The sequence below is a fragment of the Aethalodelphis obliquidens genome, unplaced genomic scaffold (genome assembly GCF_003676395.1).
Source record: "Aethalodelphis obliquidens isolate GAN/ISIS:26980383/991018 unplaced genomic scaffold, ASM367639v1 scaffold5, whole genome shotgun sequence".
NCBI classification, from domain to species: Eukaryota; Metazoa; Chordata; class Mammalia; order Artiodactyla; family Delphinidae; genus Aethalodelphis; species Aethalodelphis obliquidens.
Window position 1 is genome coordinate 15,220,440 of NW_020837949.1, and position 24,849 is coordinate 15,245,288.

Sequence of the window (24,849 nt, forward strand, 5' to 3'; positions counted from 1 at the left end):
TACACTCATATAAGATATGGTTTGCAAATATTTCCCCCAATTATTTAGGTTATATTTTCTCCTTAATCATGTCCTTTGATGCACAAAAATTTAAAATTTTGATGAAATCCAATTTACCTATTTTTTTCTTTTGTTTCTTGTGCTTTTGGTGCCATATCCAAGAAACTACTGACAAATCTGAGTACATAAAAATTTACCCCATGTGTTCTTCTAAGAGTTTTCAAAGTTTTGACTCTTACATTTAGATATTTGATCGATTTTGTGTTAATTTATGTATGTGGTGTGAGGTAATGGTCCAACTTCATTCTTTTGCATGGGGCTATCAAGTTGTCCCAGCACCATTTGTTGAAAAGACTATTTTCTCCCCATTGAATGTTTTTGGCACCCTTGTTGAAAATCAGTTGAGCACAGACATGAGTTTATTTCTGGACTCTTGATTCCATTCCATTGATCTTCAAGTCTATCTTTACACTAATACCAAACTGTCTTGATCACTTTGCTTCATAGTAGGTTTTGATATCTGGAAGTGCGATTCTTCTTAATTTGTTCTTCTTTTTCAAGTTTGTTTTGGTTATTCAGTGTCTCTTGCAATTGCACATGTATGTGTTGCCCAGTTGTTTCAGTATCATTAGTTGAAAGAATTTTCCTTTCGCCATTGAATTGCCTTTGCTCCTTTGTCAAAGATCAGTTGACTATGTTTGTGCAGGTCTATTTCTGGGATCTCTATTCTGTTCAGTCTATTTGTCCATTCATCAGTACCATGTTGTCTTGATTATCCATAGTTTTGATATGTAGTAATCTCTTCATTTGTGACTTATGAAGTGGTGGAACCAAAGGATTTTTATTGTTATGACATGGCCTTTACTAGCAATAACTCAGGAAAGAATCAATCATCAGAATAAACCTGAATTAACTCTGCCTTTGATTTTTTAATGTACTATTAGTTTATAAGGTCAGATAAAAATAGTTAGAATTAAGATGAATTAGATGTATGTGAATTAGAACAATTTTATAAATATTTTTAAATATGCATGTTAAGTGGCTACAATTTTTTCAATTAATAGATTATATTTTTTAGAGCATTTTTATGTTTACAGAAAAATAAGCAGAAAGTACAGTGAGTTCCTTTGTATCCCCTTAATCCCCTCTCCCCAGTTTTCCCAGTACATTTGTTACAACTGATGAGACAATACTGATACATTATTATTAACCAAAGTCCATAGTTTACCTTAGGGTTCACTCTTTGAGTTGTATACTCTATGGGTTTCAACAAATGCCCTATGACATGTATCCACCATTACAGTAGTACTCATATTAGTTTCACTGTCATAAAAGTCCCCTGTGCTCCAACTACTTATCCCTACCTCTCCTCCTGTGAACGCCTAGTAACGACTGATCTTTCACTGATCATTTTACTGGTGCTACAGCTTGGCCATTTCCAAAATTTCATATTGTTGGAATCATACAGAATGTAGGTTTTTCAAACTGACTTCTTTCATTCAGCAATACTTATGTCTTTCTGTGGCTTGATAGCCCATTTCTTTTTATCATTGAATGTTATTTCATTGTATATACCAATTTGTATACCCATTCACTTACTGGAGAACTTTCTGGTTGCTTCTAAGTTTTGGTAATTATAAATAAAGCTATTATAAACATTCATGTGCAGGTTTTTGTGTCCCCTTAAGTTTTCAACTCACTTGGTTAAATACCAAGAAGTGCAACTTTTGGATTGTATGGTAAGAGTATGTTTAATTTTGTAAGAAATTGCCAAGATGTCTTCCAAAGTGGCTATATTTTTTTGAATTCCCACCAGCAGTGAATAAGAGTTCTTGTTGCTTTACATCCTTGCCAGTATTTGGTGGTGTCAGTGTTTTGCATTTTAGCCATTCTAATAATGCAATCATGTCTCATTGTTGTTTTAATATTCTTTATGACATATGATATTGAGCATCTTTTTTAACGCTTATTTGCCATCTGTATACATTCTTTGGTTAAAGTCTATTCAGATATTTTGTCTTTTTAAAATCAGGTTGTTTATTTTATTATTGTTGAGTTCAGAGTTCTTTGTATATTTTGGATACAAGTTCTTTATCAGATATGTGTTTTGCAAATGTTTTCTCCTAGTCTGTAGCTTATCTTTTCTTTCTCTTAACAGTGTCTTTCTTGCAGCAGGAGTTTTAAATTTTAATTAAGTCTAATTATCAACTTTTTTATTCATGGATTGTGCTTTTGGTGTTGTATGAAAAAACTCATTGACAAACCCAAGGTGACCTAGGTTTTCTCCTATGTTATTAATCTAGAAGTTTTATAGTTTCACAGTTTACATTTAAGTCCATGACCCATTTCAAGTTAATTTTTGCGAAAGGTGTAAGGTCTGTGTTTAGATTTTGGTTTTTTTTGCACCTGTAGCTCTCTTCTTGTTCCAGCACCACTTGTTGAGAAAAAAAAAAAAGTCTATATTGCCTTTGCTCCTTTCTCTATTGAGTTGCCTTTGTCAAACGTCAAAGATCAGTTGACTGAATTTATGTGGGTCTATTTTTGGGTTCTCCATTCTGTTCCATTGATTTGTCTATTCTTTTGCTGATAACATACTGTCATGATTACCACAGCTTTATAGTAAGTCTTGAAGTGCCAGTCCTCTGATTTTGTTGTTTTCCTTCAATATTATGTTGGCTATTCTGGGTCTTTCCTCTGACTTTGTTCTTCTCTTTCAATGTTTTGTTGGATGTTCTTGATCTTTTGCCTTTCCATATAAAATTTAGAAGCAGTTTGTTGATACCGCAAAATAACTTGCTGGTATTTAGATTGGGATTGTGTTGGATCTATAATTAAGTTGGGAAGAACTGACACCTTGACAATATTGAGTCTTTCTGCTTATTTAGATCTTCTTTGGTTTCAGTAATCATTTTGTAGTTTTCCCTCATATAGATCTTATACATATTTTTAAATATATTTAAGTATTTCATTTTTTGTATGCTAGTGTAAATGTCGTGTTTTAAAAATCAAATTTCAATTGTTCACTGTATCTGAGTCTGTTTTGCTATATCCATTCGTTTTCTTTTTTAGATTCCACATGTAAGTGAAATCATGCAGTATTTGTCTTTCTCTATTTGACTTATTTCACTAGGCATAATACTTTTCACTTATTCCTTCTCTAACAATCTTCATTTCTTTACATAGATCTGAGTTCCTGACCTATATAATTTTCCTTCTTTTTGAAGAATTTAACATTTCTTGCAAAGCAGGTTCATTGGTGACAAATCCCCTCAATTTTTGTTTTTCTGAGAAAGTTTTATTTCACCTTCATTTCTGAAGGATAACTTCACTGGATACAGAATTCTAGGTTGGTGTTTTATTTCTTTCAACACTTTGAATTATTCACTTCACTCTCGTCTCATTTATATGGTTTCTGTAGAGAAGTCCAATTCTTATCCTTGCTTCTCTATAGGTAAGTTTCCTCTTTTCCCCCCGCTGATGGCTTCTTTCAAGATTTTCTATTTGTCTTTGATATTTTGCAGTTAGAATATGATATGACTAAGTGTAGTTTTTTGGTATTTACCCTGCTTGAGCCTCCTGGATCTGTGATTTGTTGTCTATCATTAACTTTGAGAAATTCTTAGATATTATTGCTTTAAATATTCCTTCTGTTCCTTTATCCCTTCTCCTTCTGGTATTTTCATTATAGACATCACACTTTTTGTAACTGTTCCACAATTTGTGTATATTCAGTTCTTTTTCTCTCTCTTTTTTCACTTTGCATTTTAGTTTTGAAAGTTTCTATTGACATTTCTATTGACATTTCTCTGATCCCTGGTCAGAGAACTAAGATCCCATACACCCACTGTGCGGCACGTGTGATCTTAGTTCTCTGACCAGGGATCAAACCCCTGCCCCCTGCAATGGAAGTGCAGAGTCTTAACCACTGGATCGCCAGGGAAGTCCTCTATTGACATTTCTTGAAGCTCCCTGATTTTTTCTTTCCCTGTGTCCAGTCTATTGATGAACCCATCTAAGGCGTTCTTCACTTCTGTTACAGTGTTTTTGAGTTCTAGCATCTCCTTTGATTCTTTTTTAGAGTTTCTACCTGTTGTGACTTTGTTACATTAACATTTGTTAAGTAGTGCCCCAGTGTGTCAGAGAGTGAGCCACGGTTCCACAAAAATAAACGCAAGGAAAAGTGAAACAGAGAAGCCTATTACTCACAAGTCCTGGAGGCGGAACATGGCACACCTCAAGAGGGCACATCTCGGGGGGCTCCATGGGGAGGTCAAGGCAGAATGCAGGCCAAGAGGTCAGGGCAGGACCTGGAGCACATGTTTTCATTAGGGTCTGTGGGTGGAGTGCTTTGGGGTTCCCAGGCTAAAGCCAAATTTGTCAGTTCAAACACAAAAGAGTAAGGTTTTGGAAAGCTTCACAGGGATCTTATCTAAGTGGAGCCCAAAGGGAAGGTACTCGGAGGCAGGGGAAAGTGCTTAGCACAAGGGTAGTTGAGGAAGTCATGTCAGGAATTTAATTTACTTGTGATTCTGCAGGTCTTTATCTAAGGCATGCACCCACCGGAGGGGCAAGTGCCAGTTCAAAGCCCCCGTAGGCTGCTCAGCCACACAAAATGGATGCAGCAATATCATGGAGTAGTTCAGCTAAACTCTCAACATCCTCTCTCTGCTTACATTACCCATCTGTTCTTCATCTTTTCCACTTTTTCCTCTAAAGCCGTTAGCATGTTAATATAATTGTTTTAAACTCCTGGTTTGATCATTACAACATCTCTGCCAAGTCTGAGTCTGGTTCTGATGCTTGCTTTGTCCCTACAAAGTGTGTTTTTTTGTCTTTAGCATGCCTTGCAATTATTTGTTGAAAACTAGACATGATATGTTGGGCTAAAGGTACGGAAATAAATAGGCCTTTAGTGTGAGATTGTAGGTTTATCTGGCTAGGGGTTAGACTGTATGTGCTATTTCTTGTACCTATAGTTGTCAGATGCTAAATTTCCTTGGTGTCCTTGTTTTTATCTCACCTACTGTCTTTTGGGTTCCCTAGATATGTCTTCTTAAGTAAGGCCTGAGGCTTGCATTTGTAATTCTTTATTACACAGGAGCCTTACTGATGTGGAGGTAGGGTGGTGGGGGAGAGAAGCTTTCTACAGTCCTATGATTAGGTCTCCATGTTTTAGGGAGCCTGTGCCCTTGGCGTGTGGCCTTCACAAATGTTTCTCAGTCTCCCCTCCTCCTTGGGTGAGATAGGAAGGCTAGAGGGGGCTGGAGTTGGGTATTTCCCTTTCCCCATGTCAGTTAGACTCTGGTTAAACCCTAGTCAGTTAGGCTCTGATAAAATAGTTTCTTTTGAGGTAGGCTTTGTTAAGAAGAACAGAATACTTTCCCCCTCGCCTTGCGAGAAGCATGAGAGGATTTTTCTCTGATCTTCACTGTAAGAACTTGGTTGAACTCCTGGAGGTAAAACTCACAAAAGTGTGGGGATTCCCCTAAGACTCCTCTCCTGCTCTGAGTTTTTAATTCTCAAACTTGTCCACACTGAGCCTACAGCAATTCAGTAGTTACAGTGTAGGGTTTCCTACCCCAGTACTGGTTCCTGAGGAAGTTTTTACTCTGATAATTTGTGGTTGTCTATATTTGCCTATCTCTCCAATTTGGAGAACAGCAGTTTGCCCTGTTACATCAATTCTTTGATGGGTCTAAGAAGAGTTGTTGATTTTCAGTTTGTTAAGCTTTTTCTTTTATCTTTTTTTAAAAAAATTAAAGTACAGTTAATTTACAATGTTGTGTTAGCTTCAGGTGTACAGCAAAGTGATTCAGATATATATGAATATATAAATACATATATTTCAGATTCTTTTCCATTATAGGTTATTACAAGACATTGAATATGCTGAAAATAGTTCCCTGTGCTAGGTGTTAAGCTTCTTCTTGTGTGGGTAGGAATGATGACTTCTAAGCTCCTTACAAGCTGGACTAGAAACCATAAGTCTCTCCACAATTTTTACTAGAGTGGAACATTACATACTGTTCTCTTTAGCAATTCCATGTTGTTTAAATAGGTGTAAGTCTCACACATGTACTAGGAAACATGAATAAGAATAGTCACAAGAGTATATACATAATAGGAAAAACACCAGAAACAATCAAATGCCACGGACAGAAGGATAAATGACTTGTGGCATATTCACACAATGGAACAGCACACCTCAATGAAACTGAGTGAACAGCAGCTACACAGAGCAATATGCACAATTCTCAGTAATATAATAGAGTGGGGGAGAAAAAGAGCCTCAGAAAACAACAAACAGTAAAGATACCCTTTCTATGAAGTTCAAAAGCCAGCAGTACTAAAATGTACATGGCTTGGCACAGATATCCTACATTTCATTGATTGTAAGATGCAAACTGAGGAAAATGTTTTGAAAGAGAAGCACTGGAACGACATACTAGAAACAAATAAAAAAAAATAGTTCCCTCTAGTGGAGATAGTGGTAGTTTGGCGTCATGGTGAAAGGCTTTGGAATAGAAGCAAATCTTCTGTGAGTATATATATATCTTTACACAATGCAAGCTTCTACACAAGAAGAAGGCTCTTTCAGTACTAGAGCAATTGGATATCTATATGAAAAAAATCAATCTTGATTCCTACCTCACTTCATACATAAAATTTATTTTCAGATGGATTATAGACCTAAATTTGAAAGGTAGCATAATAAAGCTTCTGGAAGAAACAGGAGAATGACTTCATTACATACGGGTAAGCAAAGTGTTCTTAGAACACAAAAAGCACTAATCTTAAATGAAAAATCGACAAATTGGACTTAATTGAAAATTTAAACTTCAACTCATCCCAAGTCACCATTCAGTAAGTGAAAAGGCAAACCACACACTGGGAGACAAAAATTATACTACGTGTATTGCAAATACATAAATGTAAATTCATACATACAAGTTCTTGACAAAGAAGTTACATGTAGAATCTATGAAGAATTCCTATAAATCAGTAATACAAAAGATAAATATTGCAACTAAAAATGGACTAAAGACTCGAAAAAGTTCTTCACAAAGAAATATATCCAAATGGTCAGCAAGTGTATGAAAAGGTATGCAACATCATTAATCACTGGGTAAATGCAAATTAATGCCACCGGTACACGCCCACCTGTCTAAGGCAGGTGTTGGTGAGGATGTGAAGCAAGTGAAACGCCCAGATTGCTGATGAGATAAGAAAATGGTGAAAACCACTCTGGAAAACTGAAACTTTCTAATAAAGCGGAACATCCACAGTAATTTCACAGCTAGGTATACATCTACCCAAGAGAAACGTGTGTGTATTTCCACAAAACAGTTCGTACAAGAATGTTCATAAGAGCTTAATTCATACTAGCCCTGAATAGGAAACAATCCCAAATTCCACCTACAGGTGAAAAGATAAACAAACCAATAGTGCTGTATACATATGATAATTCTATGGCTCAGCAGTAGGAAAAAAACAAAGTACAGATATAATCAACCCATGTTATTCAAAAATTCTGTATTTGAGAATTTTCCTGTTTGCAAAAATTTATTCATAAGTCCATAATCAATAGGCATTTTCATGGTCACTCATGGACCTGTAGAGTGGTGAAAAATCTGAGTCACGTGGTGTGCGTGTTTCTGGTGAGGCTGAACAAGGCCATGCTCCGACCTCTTGTTTCAGCTCTCATACTATAAACGTACGTCATTTGTGTGGTCTATTTAATGTTACATTTTTCACACTTTTGTGCTATTTGATGTTGATTTCACTGTTTAAAATGGCCCCCCAAGTATAGTGCTGAAATGTTGCCTAGTGCTCCTAAGCGCAAGAAGGCTGCGATGTGCTTTATAGAGAAATTCAGTGTGTTAGATAAGCTTCTTTCAGGTGTGAGGCGTGAGCTGAAGTGCTGTCAGCAATGAGTTCAATGTTAATGAATCAACAATATATATTAAGTAAGGCATCTTTAAACAGAAACACACATAAAACAAGGTACTTGTTTTGATTTTGCTTGTTTACGTGCATTGATCAGCTAATACACTTTTATATACATTGATACGTTTTTTGATACACATTGATCAGTTGATGAAACTGTCGTGAGTAGACTTGCAGGAGTAATGGTTCAGTATTTGCTAATTCAATATTTGTGAAGAATTTATAGAATGCAACTACTGCGAATAACAAGAATTGACTGTACATGCAACATCATGGTTGAATCTCATAGACATTGTGAAACAGATACAAAAGAGTATGTTCCGCAGGGCAGCATTTAGATCATGCTCAAGAACAGCTAATGTTAGAAGTTGGAAAAGTGATGATAGGAGAGTACTGGTTTGAAAATGGCACAAGGGCACTCTTTGGGTTGGTGGAAATGTTCTACATGTTGATCTGTGAAGTGAAAATTAAGATAGAACATAAGAGATTGCTCTTTTTTTAAATTTTACATATGTATGTATGTGTTGGGTCTTCGTTGCTGTGCGTGGGCTTCTCTCTAGTTGTGGTAAGTGGGGGCTACTCTTCATTGTAGTGCGTGGGCTTCTCACTGCAGTGGCTTCTCTTGTTGCAGAGCACGGGCTCTAGGTGCATGGGCTTCCGTAGTTGTGGCACACGGGCTCAGCAGTTGTGGCTCACGGGCTCAGTAGCTGTGGCTCGCGGGTTCTAGAGCACAGGCTCAATAGTTGTGGTGCACGGGCTTAGTTGCTCCACAGCACATGGGATATTCCCAGACCAGGGCTCGAACCTGTGTCCCCTGCATTGGCAGGCGGATTCTTAACACTGCACCACCAGGGAAGTCCCAAGACACCGTTCTTTTTAATGACTACTCAGCTCTTCCAACCCACAACTTCAGGTTTGCTAGCTGCAATGTTCTTCTATAGCCACATGGTGGCAGTGTTGTAGAAATGAACAAAATTCTGGCTGAAACACAAGTTCCTGTCCTTTCTAGTTCAGACGTTTTGTTTCAGTTTGGTTGTGTCTTCCATCCTCCTTCTAGTAATCTCTGGCCTCCACCACCTTCTCCTGTGACATATCACGAACAATATCCTAAGGTGAGGGGCATACACTGGTTTGAGCCAAAAAATATGGCATGGCAAAATCGATCTTTGAGGCCTCTGTCTCTTCCCGGCCCTTCACGCCCTTTAATTTCCCTACTCCTTCCAGTCTTCCACTCCTGGGACCCCATTCCCGCTCTCTGGGCACCAGGTGCTCTGCAGGCTGTCAAATGCAACAATCGGAACCTAATCTTCCATTACTAGGAGAAGGTCACTTATAGGGAAATTCAAAAGAAAAAGGCGTATTAACCCATTTCATATAATTGATGTTTCTAGAAGTAAAATCTGGAAATGGAATAAATGCTTATCAATTGGGGAATAAAAAGTGCTTTATCCTGTTAAAATAAGACAACAGGCCCCAAATGGAGTCACTTATGCTAAGTGCCACCAAACTGAGACTTAACATAAATAGAGTTTCTGCTCCGCCAGAAATGGAATCTCCTGATCAGCATTAGGTAAACTGCCTGATAGACCCCTGCCATCCCCTAAAGGAAAATAACCTTGCCATAACCAACCTGATTTTTTTGGCCCACTGTTAACTTCCTTGTTTCGGCTCCCTTTCGTCTGTAAGTCTTTCGTTTTGTACAGCTCCTTGGAGCTCCTCTCTATCTGCTAGATTCACTGCTGCCCACTTCAAATCGCTTTTTGCTCAAGCAAACTATTAAAATTTTAAGTATGTCTCAGTTATCTTTTCATAGTCCTTTTTTAGTCAGTCATTAACAAAAATGCATTAGATCTATATTGCAGGACTTGGGGGATTTTCAAGATCTACTGTTAAGTAAGAAAAGCAAAATGCAGGGAAGTGTGCATAATGTAACAACGACCAAGCTCCCCTGTATGTGTGTGTATTTGTACAGAACTATATAAGCACAAAGCAAAGTGTGGAAGGGTACATATCAGGCTGTTAACATTGTTTACATGAGATGGGATGGGAGTAGAGGGAAAAGCAACTAAAGAAAAGACCTTCACTAAAAAATATTCAGGTTAACAACAGCATGTATAACATTTTAATGATATTTAAGTTACATATTCTGTGTGGATATATATATGTGTATATAAATATATATACATATATACATACATACACACATATATCTAGGTATACACAAATCCAGCTTTTCCTATATGTTTCCTGCATATTATGCCTTGATCGCTCTCACACTAAAATTATAAGTGTTTAACCTCTACTCTGAACAGCTTCGTTTCCTTTTACACTCACATCCTTAGTCCATCTGAAGTTTATTTCCACATAAGTTGTAAGGTAGGGGTTATAAAATTTTATTTTCAAACAGTTAGCCAATGTTATTTATTTTTTACACAGTAGGTTCTTATTAGTTATCTATTTTATACATATTGGTGTATATATGTCAATCCAATCTCCCAATTCATCCCACCCCCGCTTTCCCCCCTTGGTGTCCATATGTTTGTTCTCTACATCTGTGTCTCTATTTCTGCCTTGCAAACTGGTTCATCTGTACCATTTTTCTAGATTACAAATATGCGCTAATATATTTGTTTTTCTCTTTATGACTTACTTCACTCTGTATGACAGTCTCCAGGTCCATCCACATCCCTACAAATGACCCAATTTCATCCCTTTTTAAGGCTGAGTAATATTCCATTGTATATAAACATACGTCATTTGTGTGGTCTATTTAATGTTACATTTTTCACACTTTTGTGCTGTTTCACACTTTTAATGCTATTTAATAAAATAAAACTTAAAAAACAAAAAAATAAAAATATTTATGCTGGGCTTCCCTGGTGGTGCAGTGGTTGAGAGTCTGCCTGCCAATGCAGGGCACGCAAGTTCGTGCCCCAGTCCGGGAAGATCCCACATGCCACGGAGCAGCTGGGCCCGTGAGCCATGGCCACTGAGCCTGTGCATCCGGAGCCTGTGCTCCGCAATGGGAGAGGCCACAACAGTGAGAGGCCCGCATACCGCAAAAAAAAAAAAAAAAAAATTTATGCTGACTGAAATATATTTATGCTATTCTCTCAAAAGAGAGAACATAGTATATGACTCCAATTTATATAAAACTCTAGGAACTACAATTTAATCTATAGTGACAGAAATCAGATAAATGAATGTCTGGCAGAGGGAGGTGGATGAAGAGTGGGAGGCAGGGATTATAAAGGGGCAAAATAGGAAATTATTATGGGTGACGAATACGTTCATTATCTTCACTGTGGTGGTTTCATGGGTCAAAACTTTTCAAATATGTGTCGGCTTTAACATGTGTAGTTTATTACATGTAAATTATACCTTAATAAACCCATTGAAATAAAAAGTTAAGGAAAACACACACACACACACACACACACACACACACACACACAGCCAGTTGGCTGAGAAAATGTTCTCTCACATTTTAAAAGAAGCTGTAGTGTATTAGCCAGCTCAGTCTCACTGGCAAATTAACGTGAGCACAGACTCAGAACGTGATTGGGAAGCTGCCTTGTGGCACTGGGAGGGTGTAGCCAAGATCTTCTGAGGGCAGCAAAGGTGCAGGCGGGCCAGCAACACGTGGCTGCTACTGCCCACACCTGCAGCAGTTCCTGTTCTTCACAGCGGCTTCACGGTGGCTCCACATCGGCTCTGCCATCTCTGATCTTGCCAGGATGGGAAGATTTTTTACAGATTTTTAATTAGATTTTCCAAGCTCTCTAGGCTTTCCTAGCACCCTCTCAGAAATCAAGAGAGAATTTGTTTCCTAGGCTTCAGGCAGAGTGGGACCACCCAGGACCTGCCTCAGGGGCTATTCTCTGTCAACAAGCAATTGTATGTGAAGCCAAGGCACTTGCGCCCTCCAGCCCTGTCCAGCTCACTGTCTCCTCAGGGCTGACTCCTCAGAGGTTGAGAGCATCTCCCTTCACCTCCTCCTTTTGTTTGATTCTTTATCTTGATTCTCAGGGTTCTCAGACCATTTTTTTCAGGATCCCTCAGGGTTAAAGGACTCCATAGCCACTCCTGTAATCCCTCATTTTCTAGGGAGGGATTCTCCCAGACATCACCTCTCCTCTGTGTGCTATGTGCAGGAAATAATAATGACTGTGAAATAGAAAGACACCATTTCTAGTTAAGTAATGATAACCGAAAGTAATTCCTCAATGCTGGAAACTGTCTTTGTTAAACTGAATATGGTTAGAATAGGGAGAATTAAAAGAAGGAACATCAAAGAGCAGTAAAATTTTGCTCCCCTTGTAAACTAGAGTTCCGGGATAGAATAAAGTGAAATAGAATGAAAACTCTCAAAGTGTGATAGAAAGCCAAGAGCGTTATAGAACGAAATAGATACTTGTGTCTTCAGAATCATTAAAGCAATGTTCAGAGACAAACCATTTATCTATCAAGAATAGACAGGGGACAAGATAATGTGGACTAAGAACGCCCCTGACATATCAGCAAACAAAGGGTATTGTGGACATCAAGCCTTCAGCTGCTACAGCCCCCTTTGGCGAACCCTGAGGGGAATCAGGATGGGAAAGGACAGGATACTGGCCTTAGATAAGGTCCATATCAAAGGAAGGATTTCAAGGAGTGCAGACTCTTGCATCTTCCCATGCACAGAAAAGTGCTAAATGCATTAACTTGAGATGTCTGGTTTTCTTTAATTCACAGTAATCTTTTGATGTTCTGACGACATGGTTTTTGTTGCAAAACCCCCTCTATAGCTCAGCTCCTGCCTTACCTCTTCAGAGCAGTCCCTCAGAGCTATTTGAGAGGCTGCCTCTCAGGCTGGAGTCCTCAGAAAGTTCACCAAATAAAACATAATTCTCAACTTTTAGGTTGTGCTTTTTTTTTAAGTCAACAATAACAACATAGGAGAATCCCGAACTCACCTCCTCTCATGTACGCACCAAATCTACAGCTATACATGGAACAATTTCCTCTGAAAGAAACCCCTAAATGAGCTGAGTGACTCCTACACAGCAAGCAAACAAGAAAAAAACCACATCAAAATGGGTAGGAGAGGCTGAGACACAGTCTTACCATGAACCCACACCTGGTGCAGTGACCAACAATTGGGGGGGAACTCACAACCCTGAGCTTCCCCCTGAAGAGTGAAGGGTTTGAACCCTACATCTGCCACCCCAGCTTTTAAGACCAGCACCTGAGAGATGAACTCCCAAGACATCTGGCTTTGGAAGCCAACGGAGCTTGTGTCCACGAGAAACACAAAATTATAGTGAACTGAGAAACAGTTATTAAAGGGCTCTTACGGACTCCCCTGGCTACCCTACAGGACCCAATGCTGAAGCACCCCACTGAAATGCATCTGGTCTTTCTGTGAAGTAGCCGTATTTGCTTATCTTAAAGCTTTGGAGTGAGGGGCAGGCAACTTATTTAACACACATCTAGGGGCAGATGAAATACTCTCCAAAGACACTGGCCAGCAGCCACCATATATGAGTTTTCCCTCCGCCTCACTCCAGGTTGCCAGTATCTCCTGGAAAGGAGCTTGTGAACTTGTCTGATGCTTGTGGTTGCCGCCCAGGAGACACCTCTTGATCACCTGCCTCTGGTGGCTAGCAAGTCTTACACTAGTGGGTCTCACAAGACTGTGACAAACGGAGAACGAGTTCTTAACCAGTTACCCTTTCCCCACTAGGGCACAGTGAAGAGACAGCAGACTGGAACATATCCCCAGTCTTTCTGTCAAAGAGGTCTATTAGTTTACCTTGACAGCTGTGGCCTGAGGAGTAGGTTTCTAATTCAACACATCTAGGAACTGACTACGATCCTCTCCAGCGACCAGGAAGGCCAGTGGATACCATCTTCACACTCTTCCTCTGCACCCCCCCAGGTTGTTGGGTCTCTGAGAAAAGAGCTGTGTACCTGTCTGGCTCACTGGCTTTTTGTGGCTGTGACCCAAAAAACACATCCCTTGAAAGCCTGCCAGAGTGGCCAGTGGGGCTTGTGTTCTTGGGTTCAGTGAGACAGTACCAAACAAAGAAACAGCTCTTAACTGCCTATCACCCAGGGCTCAGTGCAGAGGGACCAGACAGAAATGCCCATCTCCAGTCTTTCCCTGAAAGAGGTGTATTTGCATACTTTACAACCTGCTGCCTAAAGGTCTGACTTCCAAGCAGCCTAAATCTCAGTGCTGACTGAGAGCCTTCCCTTTGGGATACTAACAGGTCTTGGCATAGTCTCAACCTCTGTGAACCACTAAGAATAAAGTATGTTGCTTGGACAGTCATAATGGTGTGAGAGATAACCAAGAGTTAAGGCAGGGTTGGACAATAACCTTTTACATGAGGACAGCCCTTCAAGACTGGGAGAAATGGCTATTCTAGCTAATGTATAGAAATGAGCAAAGAGAGTCAAAGAAAAAAATGAAGAAACAGAGTGACATGTTCCAAACAAAAGAACAAGAAAAAACCTCAGAAAAAGACCTTAATGAAACAGAGATAAGTGATTTGTCTGATAAACAGTTCAAAATAATGGTCATAAGGAGTCTCACTGAGCTCAAGAGAAGAATGGATGAACTAAAGTGAGAATTTCAATAAAAAGAAAATATAACAAAGCACCAACTGAAGTCACAGAGCTGAAGAATACAACACCTGAACTGAAAAATACAATAAAGGGCTTCAACAGCAGGCTAGATGAAGTGGAAGAAAGGTTAGTGAACTCAAAGACAGGGCAGTGGAACTCATCCAATCAGAGCAGCAAAAAGAAAAAATAATAAATAAGAGTAGTTTAAGGAACTTATGGGACAACAGCAAGGGGACCAACATTTGCATTATGGGGACCCAGAAAGAGAAGAGAGAGAGAAAGGGGCAGAAACATATGTGAAGAAATAATGGCTGAAAAATTCCCTAACCTGGGAAAGAAACAGACACCCATATCCAGGAAGCCCAGAAAGTTCCAAATAAGATGAACACATCAAAGAGACCCACATGAAGTTACATTAAAATCAAAGTGTCAAAATTTAAAGACAAGGAAAGAATCTTAAAAGCAGTGAGAGAAAAACAATTTGTTATGTACAAGGGTAACTCCCATAAAACTAGCAGCAGATTTTTCAGCAGAAACTTTGCAGGACAGAAAGGAGTGGCACAATATATTCAAAATGCTGAAAGAAAAAAACTTCCAATCAAGAATATTCTACCTGGCAAAGGTGTCCTTCAGAATTGAAGGAGAGATAAAGAGTTTTCCAGACAAGCAAAAGCAAAAGGGGTTCATCTGGCCTTAAAATAAATGTTAAAGAAACTTCTTTAAGCTAAAACAAAAGGGCACTAACAGGAAAACATATGACAGTAAAAGCTCACTGGTAAATCACGAAACTAGTATAAAGGTTAAAAGACAAAAGAGTAAATAACTATAACTACAATAATCTTTTTCTTTAATTTATTTAATGAACATTATAAAATACACAGAAAGTTGTATGTGACATTGTATCAGACATTGGAAAAGTTCTAAATACAAAACTAGATAATTCCTTGATTTATAGAACTTACAAAACTTACAGTTATAATAAGGTAATCAAATATATAATAAAAATCATATTTGATATTAAAATTATAGTTTTTTAATTATCCAGTTTATGGGATATGATTTAATATATATTTTTCTTTATTATAGCACCCTTTTCTCCTTTGAACATTATACTGTATGGACATTTTATATGGACATTATGAGAGTGTAAATAAAATAATACAATTCTAACTTTAACTGGCCTGGGGAAGTTTTTTTTTTAATTTGGTTTTTTTTTTTTTTGGTATTAAAAATAATTGTATTTTATATTGGAGTATAGTTGATTTACAATGTTGTGTTAGTTTCAGGTGTACAGCAGAGTTATTTAGTTATACATGTACTTATATCTATTCTTCAGATTCTTTTCCCATATAGGTTATTACAGAGTACTGAGTAGAGTTCCCTGTGCTATACAGTAGGTCCTTGTTGATTACCTATTTTATATATAGCAGTGTGTATATGTTAATCCCAAACTCCTAATTTATCCCTCCCCCTACCTTTCCCCTTTGGTAACCATAAATTTGTTTTCGATGTCTGTGAGTTTGTTTCTATTTTATACATAAGTTCATTTGTATCATTTTTTTAGATTCCACATATGAATGATATCATATGATATTCTCTTTATCTTTCAGACTTACTTCACTTAGTATGATAATCTCTAGATCCATCCATGTTGCTGCAAATGGCATTATTTCATTCTTTTTATGGCTGAATGATATTTCACTGCATATATGTACAACATCTGCTTTATCCATTCCTCTGTTGATGGACATTTAACTTGTTTCCATGTCTTGGCTACTGTAAATAGTGTTGCAATAAACACTGGAGTGCATGTATCTTTTTAAAGTATGGTTTTCTCCAGATATATGCCCAGGAGTGGGATGGCTGGATGATATGGTAGCTCTATTTTTAGTTTTTTAAGGAAACTCCATACTATGTTCTCCATAGTGGCTGTTATCAATTTACCTTCCCACCAACATGTAGGAGTGTTCCCTTTTCTCCACACCTTCTCCAGCATTTATTGTTTGTAGACTTTTTGATGATGGCCATTCTGACTGGTGTGAGGTGACACCTCATTGTAGTTTTGATTTGCTTTTCTCTGATAATTAGTGACGTTGAGCATCTTTTTACATGCTTTTTGGCCAAGTATGTCTTCTTTGGAGAAATGTCTATTTAGATCTTCTGCCCATTTTTTTGATTGGATTGTTTATTTTTTTGATATTGAGCTGAATGTGCTGTTTGTGTATTTTGGAGGTTAATCCCTTGTTAGTTGCATCATGTGCAAATATTTTCTCCCATTTTGTAGGTTGTCTTTTCATTTTGTTTATGGTTTCCCTTGCTGTACAGAAGCTTTTAAGTTTAATTAGGTCCCATTTGTTTGTTTTTATTTGCATTACTCTAGGAGACAGATCGAAAAAGATATTGCTGTGATTTATGTCAAAGAGTGTTCTGCCTATGTTTTCCTCTAATAGTTTTAGAGTATATGGTTTTACATTTAGGTCTTTAATCCATTTTGAGTTTATTTTTGTGTATGGTGTTAGAGAATGTTCTAATTTCATTCTTTTACATGCAGCTGTCCAGCTTTCCCAGTGCCACATATCGAAGAGACTGTCTTTTCTCCATTGTGTATTCTTGCCTCCTTTGTCGTAGATTATACACTAATTTTTAATGGATACACAAGATAAAAAGATGTAAATTGTGACATCAAAAACAAAATGGGGGATAAAAGGGAGAGCTTTAGACTGCATTCAAACTTAAGTTATTATCAACTTGAAATAGACTATGATAAATACAAGTTGTTTTCTGTAAGCCTCATGGTGACCACACAGCAAAAACCTATACTAGATACAAAAAATATAAAAAGAAAGATATCTAGAATTACCATTATAGCAAATCACTAAATCACAAAGGAAGAGACTAAGAGAAGAAGAAAGGAACCGAGGAATTATAAACCAGCTAGAAAACAATTAAAATGGCAACAATTACATACCTATCGATAATTCCTTTAAATGTAAATGGACTAAATTTTCCTATCAAAAGACAGAGTGGCTGAATAGATAAAAAGACAAGACACATTTATATGTTCCCTATAAGATACTCACTTCAGATATAAGAACACACACAGACTGAAAGTGAACAAATGGAAAAATATTTCATACAAATGGAAACCAAAAGAAAGCTGGGATAGCTATACTTATATCAGACAAAATAGACTTTAAGAGAAAGACGGTAATAAGAGACAAAGAAGGTCATTATATAGTGATGAAGGGGTCAATCCAACAAGAGAATATAACATTTGTAAATATTTATGCACCCAAAATAGAAGCACCTAAATATATAAAGTAAATATTAACACATCTAAAGGGAGAAATAGACAGCAATACAATAATAGTAGGCACTTTTAATACCCCACTCTCATCAATGGATAGGTCGTCCAGAAAGAAAATCAATAAGGCCTTAAATGACAGGTTAGACCACATCAACTTATATATATGTATACACACACACACACACACCATTCCATCCAAAAGCAACAGAATACTCATTCTTTTCAAGTGTACAGGATGGATCATGTTAGGCCACAAAACAAGTCTTAATACATTTAAGAAGATTGAAATCATTATCAAGCATCTTTTCTAACCACAGTGGTATGAAACTAGAGATCATTTACAAGAAGCAAATTAGAAAATTCAAATGTATGTGGGGATTAAACAACATGCTACTGAACGACTAATGGGTCAAACAGGAAATCAAAAGAAAGATCAAAAATACCTTGAGACAAAGGACAATGGAAATACAACATACTAAAACTTATGGGATGCAGCAAAAACACAGTGATAAATGCCTACATTAAGAAACAAGAAATATATCAACTAAACAACCTCAAGGAATTTAAAAAAGGAGAAAAAATGAAGCCCAAAGTTAGTAGAAGGAAGAAAATAACCAAGATCACAGCATATACAAACAAAACAGAAATTCAAAGACAATAGAAAAGATCAGTGAAACTAAGATCTGGTTTTTTGAAACGATAAACAAAGTTGACAAATCTTTAGTTAGACCCACCAAGAAAAAAAAGGAGAGAACACTAAAGTAAATGCAGAAATACAAAAGATCTTTTTTTAAAAAAATTTATTTATTTATTTTGGCTGCACAGGGTCTCAGTTGTGGCACATGGGATATTCGTTGTGGCATGCAGGATCTTTTAGTTGCGGCATGCGGGCTCATAGTTGCGGCATGTGGGCTTCTTAGTTGCAGCATGTGGACTTCTTAGTTGTGGCATGTGCATTTCTTAGTTGTGGCATGCAGACTCTTAGTTGCGTCAGGCATGTGGGATCTAGTTCGCCGCCCAACCAGTGACCAAACCTGGGCCCCCTGCATTGGGAGTGTGGAGTCTAACCCATTGGACCACCAGGGAAGTCCCGAAATACAAAAGCTCTTAAGAGACTACTATGAACATACACCAACAAATTGGACAACCTAGAAGAAATAGATAAATTCCTAGAAACATAAACCTACCAAGACTAAATCAGGAAGAAAGAAAATCTGAAAAGACTGATTACTAATAAGGAGATTGAATCAGTTGATTTTTTTTTTTTTTTTTGCGGTACGTGGGCCTCTCACTGTTGTGGCCTCTCCCGTTGCGGAGCACAGGCTCCGGACGCGCAGGCTCAGCGGCCATGGCTCACGGGCCCAGGCACTCCGCGGCATGTGGGATCTTCCCGAACCAGGGCATGAACCCGTGTCCCCTGCATCGGCAGGCAGACTCTCAACCACTGCGCCACGAGGGAAGCCCCGAATCAGTTGATTTTGATTAAATCCTCCCAACAAACAAAAGTCAAGGACCAGATGGTTTCACTGCTGAATTCTACCACACATTTAAAGAAGAATTAATACCAATCTTTCTCCAACTTTTCCAAAACATAAAAGAAAAGAGAATACTTCCAAACTCATTTTACCAAGCCAGCACTATTCTGATATGAAACCCAGACAAGGACACCACAAGAAAAGAAAAAGACAGACCAATATCACTAATGAACACAGATGCAAAAATCCTCAATAAGATACTAGCAAACCAAATTCAACAATACATTAAAAGGATCATATACCATGATCAAGTGGGATTTATTCTAGCGATGCAAGGATGATTCAATATCCACAAATCAATCAATGTGATATATTACATTAACAAAATAAAGGACAAAAATCACATGATCATCTCAAAAGGTGCAGAAAAAGCATCTGACAAAATTCAACACTCATTTATGATAAAAATCTCAGAAGTGAGTATAGAGGAAATGTACCTCAACATAATGAAGGCCATATATGAGAAGCCAACAGCTAACATCATACTCAATGGTGAAAATCTGAAAGCTTTTCCTCTAAGATCGGGGACAAGACAGGTATTCCCACCCTCACCACTTTTGTTCAAAATAATATTGAAGTCCTAGTCAGAGCAACAGGTACATGAAAAAGAAATAGAAGGCATCCAGATAGGAAGAAGGAAACTGTCACTGTTTGCAGATGACATGATATTATATGTAGCAAACCCTAAAGATTCCAGCAAAAAACTCTAAGAACTAAAAAACAAATTCAGTAAAGTGGCAGGATACAAAAATCAATTGTAAAAATATGTTGCATTTCCATACACTAATAATGAACTATCAGAAAGATACATTAAGAAAATAATTTCACTTACAATTGCATGAAAAAGAATAAAATACCTTGGAATAAACTTAACCAAGGAGGTGGAAGACCTACACATGGAAAACTGTATGACACTCATGAAAGAAATTGAATAAGACACAAATAAATGGAAAGATATTCCATTTACGTATTGGAAGAATTAATGTTGTTAAATGTCCATACTACCCATAGTGATCTACAGTTTCAATGCTGTCACTACCAAAATTCTAATGGCATTTTTCACAGAAGTAGAGCAAACAATCCTAAAATTTGTATGGAACCAGAAAAGACCCCAAATAGCCAAAGCAATCTTGAGAAAGAAGACCAAAGTTGAAGGCATCATGCTTCCCGATTCCAAACTACATTACAAAGCTATAATAATCAAAAAATTATTGTATTGGCATAAAAACAGACACACAGATCAATGTAACAGAATAGAAAGCCCAGAAATAAACCCATGCATACATGTTCAATTAATTTATGACAAAGGATCTGAGAATATACAATGAAAAAAGGACAGTCTCTTCAACAAACGATGTTGGGAAAACTGAACAGTCACATGCAAAAGAGTGACACTGGACCACTATCTTACATAATACACAAAAATTAACTCAAAATGTATTAAAGACTTGAACATAAGACCTGAAGCCCTAAAACTCCTAGAAGAAAACATGGGTGGTAAGATCCTTGACATTTGCCTTGGTAATGATTTTTTTTGGATTTGTCACCAAGCAAAGGGAACAAAAGCAAAAATTAAAAACTGAGACTACATCAAACCAAAAGTCTTTTGTGCAGCAAAGGAAAGCAACTGCAAAATGAAAAGGCAACCTATTAAATGGGAAAAAATATATGCAAGTCACATACCTGATAAGGGTTTAATATCCAAAAAATAAAAGATTTGTATAACTAAATAGCAAAAAACACACAAAAATCTGATTAAAAAATGGACAGAGGATCTGAATAGACATTTTTCTAAAGAAGATATACAGGGACTTCCCTGGTGGTGCAGTGGTTAAGAAACCGCCTGCCAACGCAGGGGACATGGGTTTGAGTACTGGTCCGGGAAGATCCCATATGCCGTGGAGCAACTAAGCCCACGCGTCACAACTACTGAGCCTGCGTGCCACAACTACTGAAGACCATGCACCTAGAGCCCGTGCTCCGCAACAAGAGAAGCCACCGCAATGAGAAGCCTGCACACCAAGTAGCCCCTGCTCGCCACAACTAGAGAAAGCCCGTGTATAGCAACGAAGACCCAATGCAGCCAAATAAATAAATAAATAACTTAAAAAAAAAGAAGATATACAGATGGCCAACAGGAATATGAAAAGGTGCTCAACATCACTAGTCATCAGGGAAACGCAAATCAAAACCACAATGAGGTATCACCTCACACTTGTTAGGATAGCTGTTAAATGACAAGAAAAAACAAGAGATGGCATGGATGTGGAGAAAAGGGAAAACTTGTACACTGTTGGTGCAAATGTAAATTGGTGCAGCCACTCTGGAAATCAGTATGGAGTTCCTCAAAAACTTAAAAATACAGTTATCCTATGATCCAGCAATTCCACTTCTGGTTGTTTAACCAACGGAAAAAAAACCCACTAACTCAAAAAGATATCCTGACCCCCACGTTCCTTGAAGCATTATTTATAATAGCCAAGACACATTCATCCATCAGTGGATGAATGGATAAAGAAAATGTGGTATATGTATAAACCGGAATGTTATTCAGCCATTAAAAAGAAGGAAATCCTGGGGCTTCCCTGGTGGTGCAGTGGCTGAGAGTCCTCCTGCTGATGCAGGGGACACAGGTTCGTGCCCTGGTCCGGGAAGATCCCACATGCCGCGGAGCGGCTGGGCCCGTGAGCCATGGCCGCTGAGCCTGCGAGTCCGGAGCCTGTGCTCCGAAACGGAAGAGGCCACAACAGTGAGAGGCCCGCGTACCGCAAAAAAAAAAAAAAAAAAAAAAAAAAAGAAAATCCTGGCATTTGCAACAGCATGGATGGACCTTGAGGGCATTATGGTAACTGAAATAAGCCAGACAAAGAAAGACAAATACTGTATAATCTCACTTGGGTGGAGTCTAAACAAACATACAAGCAAACTCAAGGATACAAAGAGACTGGTGATTCCCAGGCAGGGGTTGGGGGTGGGCAAAATGGGCGAAGGGAGTCAAAAGGCAATCTTCCAGTTATAAAATACAATACATAAGTCCTGGGGCTATAATATACAGCATGGTGGCTATAACTAGACATTGTGGTGATCATTTCACAATATATATAAATATCGAATCATTATGTTGTACACCTGAAACTAATAAGTGTGATATGTCAATTATATCTCAAAAAAACCAAACAAAACCAAACCCAAAACCAGACAGGGGAGCAAGCACTGCTACTTTGTTTTGTTTTTTTGGTGGCGCTGTGCAGTTTGCAGGATCTTGGTTCCCCCACCAGGGACTGAACCTGGGCCACCACAGTGAAAGTGTCGAGTATTAACCACTGGACCGCCAGGGAATTCCTGAGTGCTGCTACTTTTTAAGGGATGCCAGAGAAGCTGGAAAAAAAGTCAGCTAAATTTTTAAGTCCTAATTATGTTAGGGGAAGGGACAAACTCTAGACTCAAGATATAGAACAAGAAATGTGCTGGTGAGAAGTCTTCATACCTTGAATGGGAGAAGCATACATGCAACAAAGGAGGCTGAAAAACCATGTAGGAATTGTGACATTACTCTATTACTATGGCAATACAGATAAATTTAATCAAGTATTTAGGAAACCAATTATTATGTTACTGATTTTAAGAAGGAAAAAGTCAGTGGCTTAAAACAATATAAACTTCTTACCTTTAGTTTGTGCGGGTCAGGAATCTGGGCATGGCATAGCTGAGTCCTCTGACTCTGGGTCTCTCGCAAGGCTGCAGTCATCTCAAGGCTCAACTCGGGGAGGATCTGCTTCCACAGTCACTCAAGTGGTTATATTAACAGGGTCCAGTTGCTCCTGCGTTATCGGATTGAGGGACTCAGTTCCTTGCTGGTTGTTAGTTGGACACCTTCCTCAGTTCCTTGCTATGTGGGCCTCTCCATAGGGCAGCTCACAGATCAGAGCAAGCAAACGAGAGGAGGAGAGAACGAGCCAGACAGGAGCCAGAATATTTTTTGACATTCCATCACTTTTGCCACATTCTCTTTGCTAGAAGGAAGACCCCGGGTCCAGCCTACGCTCAAGGGGAGGCAGTTTCAGAGGGTGTGAACACCAGGAAGCAGGATCATCGGAGCCATCTTAGAAACTGCCAACCACATGGGGCAAAACCAGGGACTGACGTTGCCTAAGGCAGAAATGTTTGACAGATACATGCTTGTATTCCAGTTGAAGGAGGGTGTACATGTTTCTTACCTCACTTGCTCATGCTGAGTCTTATGCTAAGAAAAATGGAAAAAGTTGCTAAAAATTGAAAAGGTGATCTATGAAAAGGATGTGGTGAAGGAGGTAGCAGACTGGAAAATAAAAACCAAGGACTAAGAGAAAAATGAGAAAACTATTTTACAAGGAAGGTACGGGGCCCATAAACTAGAATTTCTACTTACGCATTAAAATATTCTCCAACGACCCAGGAGATAGGACCAGACAAATGGAACAGTTTCTATAATAAACTACCACTTAAAGACACCATAGAGTTCTAAGACAAAATTGGACTGACCCTATCCACCAAAAAATACTTGCGAAGGGAACAAAGTAACACCTCCATACCGGAATGTGCCACTGTAAGAAACTTCTAGAGACAACTGGCAAAGACTCCCTTACATTTAAAATGAGCAAACTATATATGCAAGCACTTTGTTTCCTTAAAAGCTGTCTGACGCAATATTGTAAAGCAACTATACTCCAATAAAAATTAATTTAAAAAAAAGGAGTCTGAAAGGAGGAAAAAAAATCACAAGTTGAGGAAAAATAATTTAGAAGAGGCTATCTCTTTCCCAATATAGGCAGGCCTGGTGGTCTGTCCCCTGCCCATCTCTCAGGCCACCTCTCCCCTCACTCACTCCCTGGCACCTCAATCCGCAGCCACACCTGTCTCCTTGGCTGTCTGTAAGACACCAGCTTCTCCCCAAACCTCATTTCATTCAGGTCTGTTCCCAAACGTCACCTACCCTGATGGCTATCTAAAATAGCATCTATCTGCCCCATCCTCTTACCTTTCTCTGATTTTTCTTTACAGCAGTTACCAGTTTCTGACATTATACGTTTCTTTCTTTACCTGTTTATTGTCTGACTCTTCCACTGAGGTAAAATCTCTATGACCTGGAAAAGGAAGCCGTTGGCTCTTTTCGACAATGTCTGTTGGGTAAATAAAAGAAAAAAATAGAATAAGGAGAGCCCATAAAAAACACGTCAGGAGAAGAGTCTAACAGAAAGCAGGAGAAAAACCTGAAGCACAAGCAATTACAATTTGCCAGATATGTGCTAATATAAATATATTTGTGTGTAATATGTGACTTATTTTTTAAAAATCCTGAAAGACTCAAATGAGCTAAACTACTTGAAAATATTTAGGACAGTACGTAAATCGGCGCTCCCAGCAGCACTCTCTTCCTCTAGACGCGCGCGCTAATTTCTCTGGATT

The 24,849-nt window shown here is 38.3% G+C and overlaps 1 protein-coding gene across 2 annotated transcripts in view; it reads right to left on the reverse strand.

Moving 5' to 3' along the window:
• The window catches only part of AKR1D1 (aldo-keto reductase family 1 member D1), a 96,578-nt gene extending 71,828 nt beyond the window's left edge, over positions 1-24,750 (reverse strand). For both annotated transcript variants that reach the window (XM_027101795.1, XM_027101788.1), the window contains exon 1: positions 23,072-24,750. In XM_027101795.1, the coding sequence (XP_026957596.1) occupies positions 23,072-23,152 (81 nt within the window). In that variant the 5' untranslated portion in view covers positions 23,153-24,750. The remainder of the gene's footprint in view (positions 1-23,071) is intronic.
• Between the last annotated feature and the right edge of the window lie 99 nt (positions 24,751-24,849).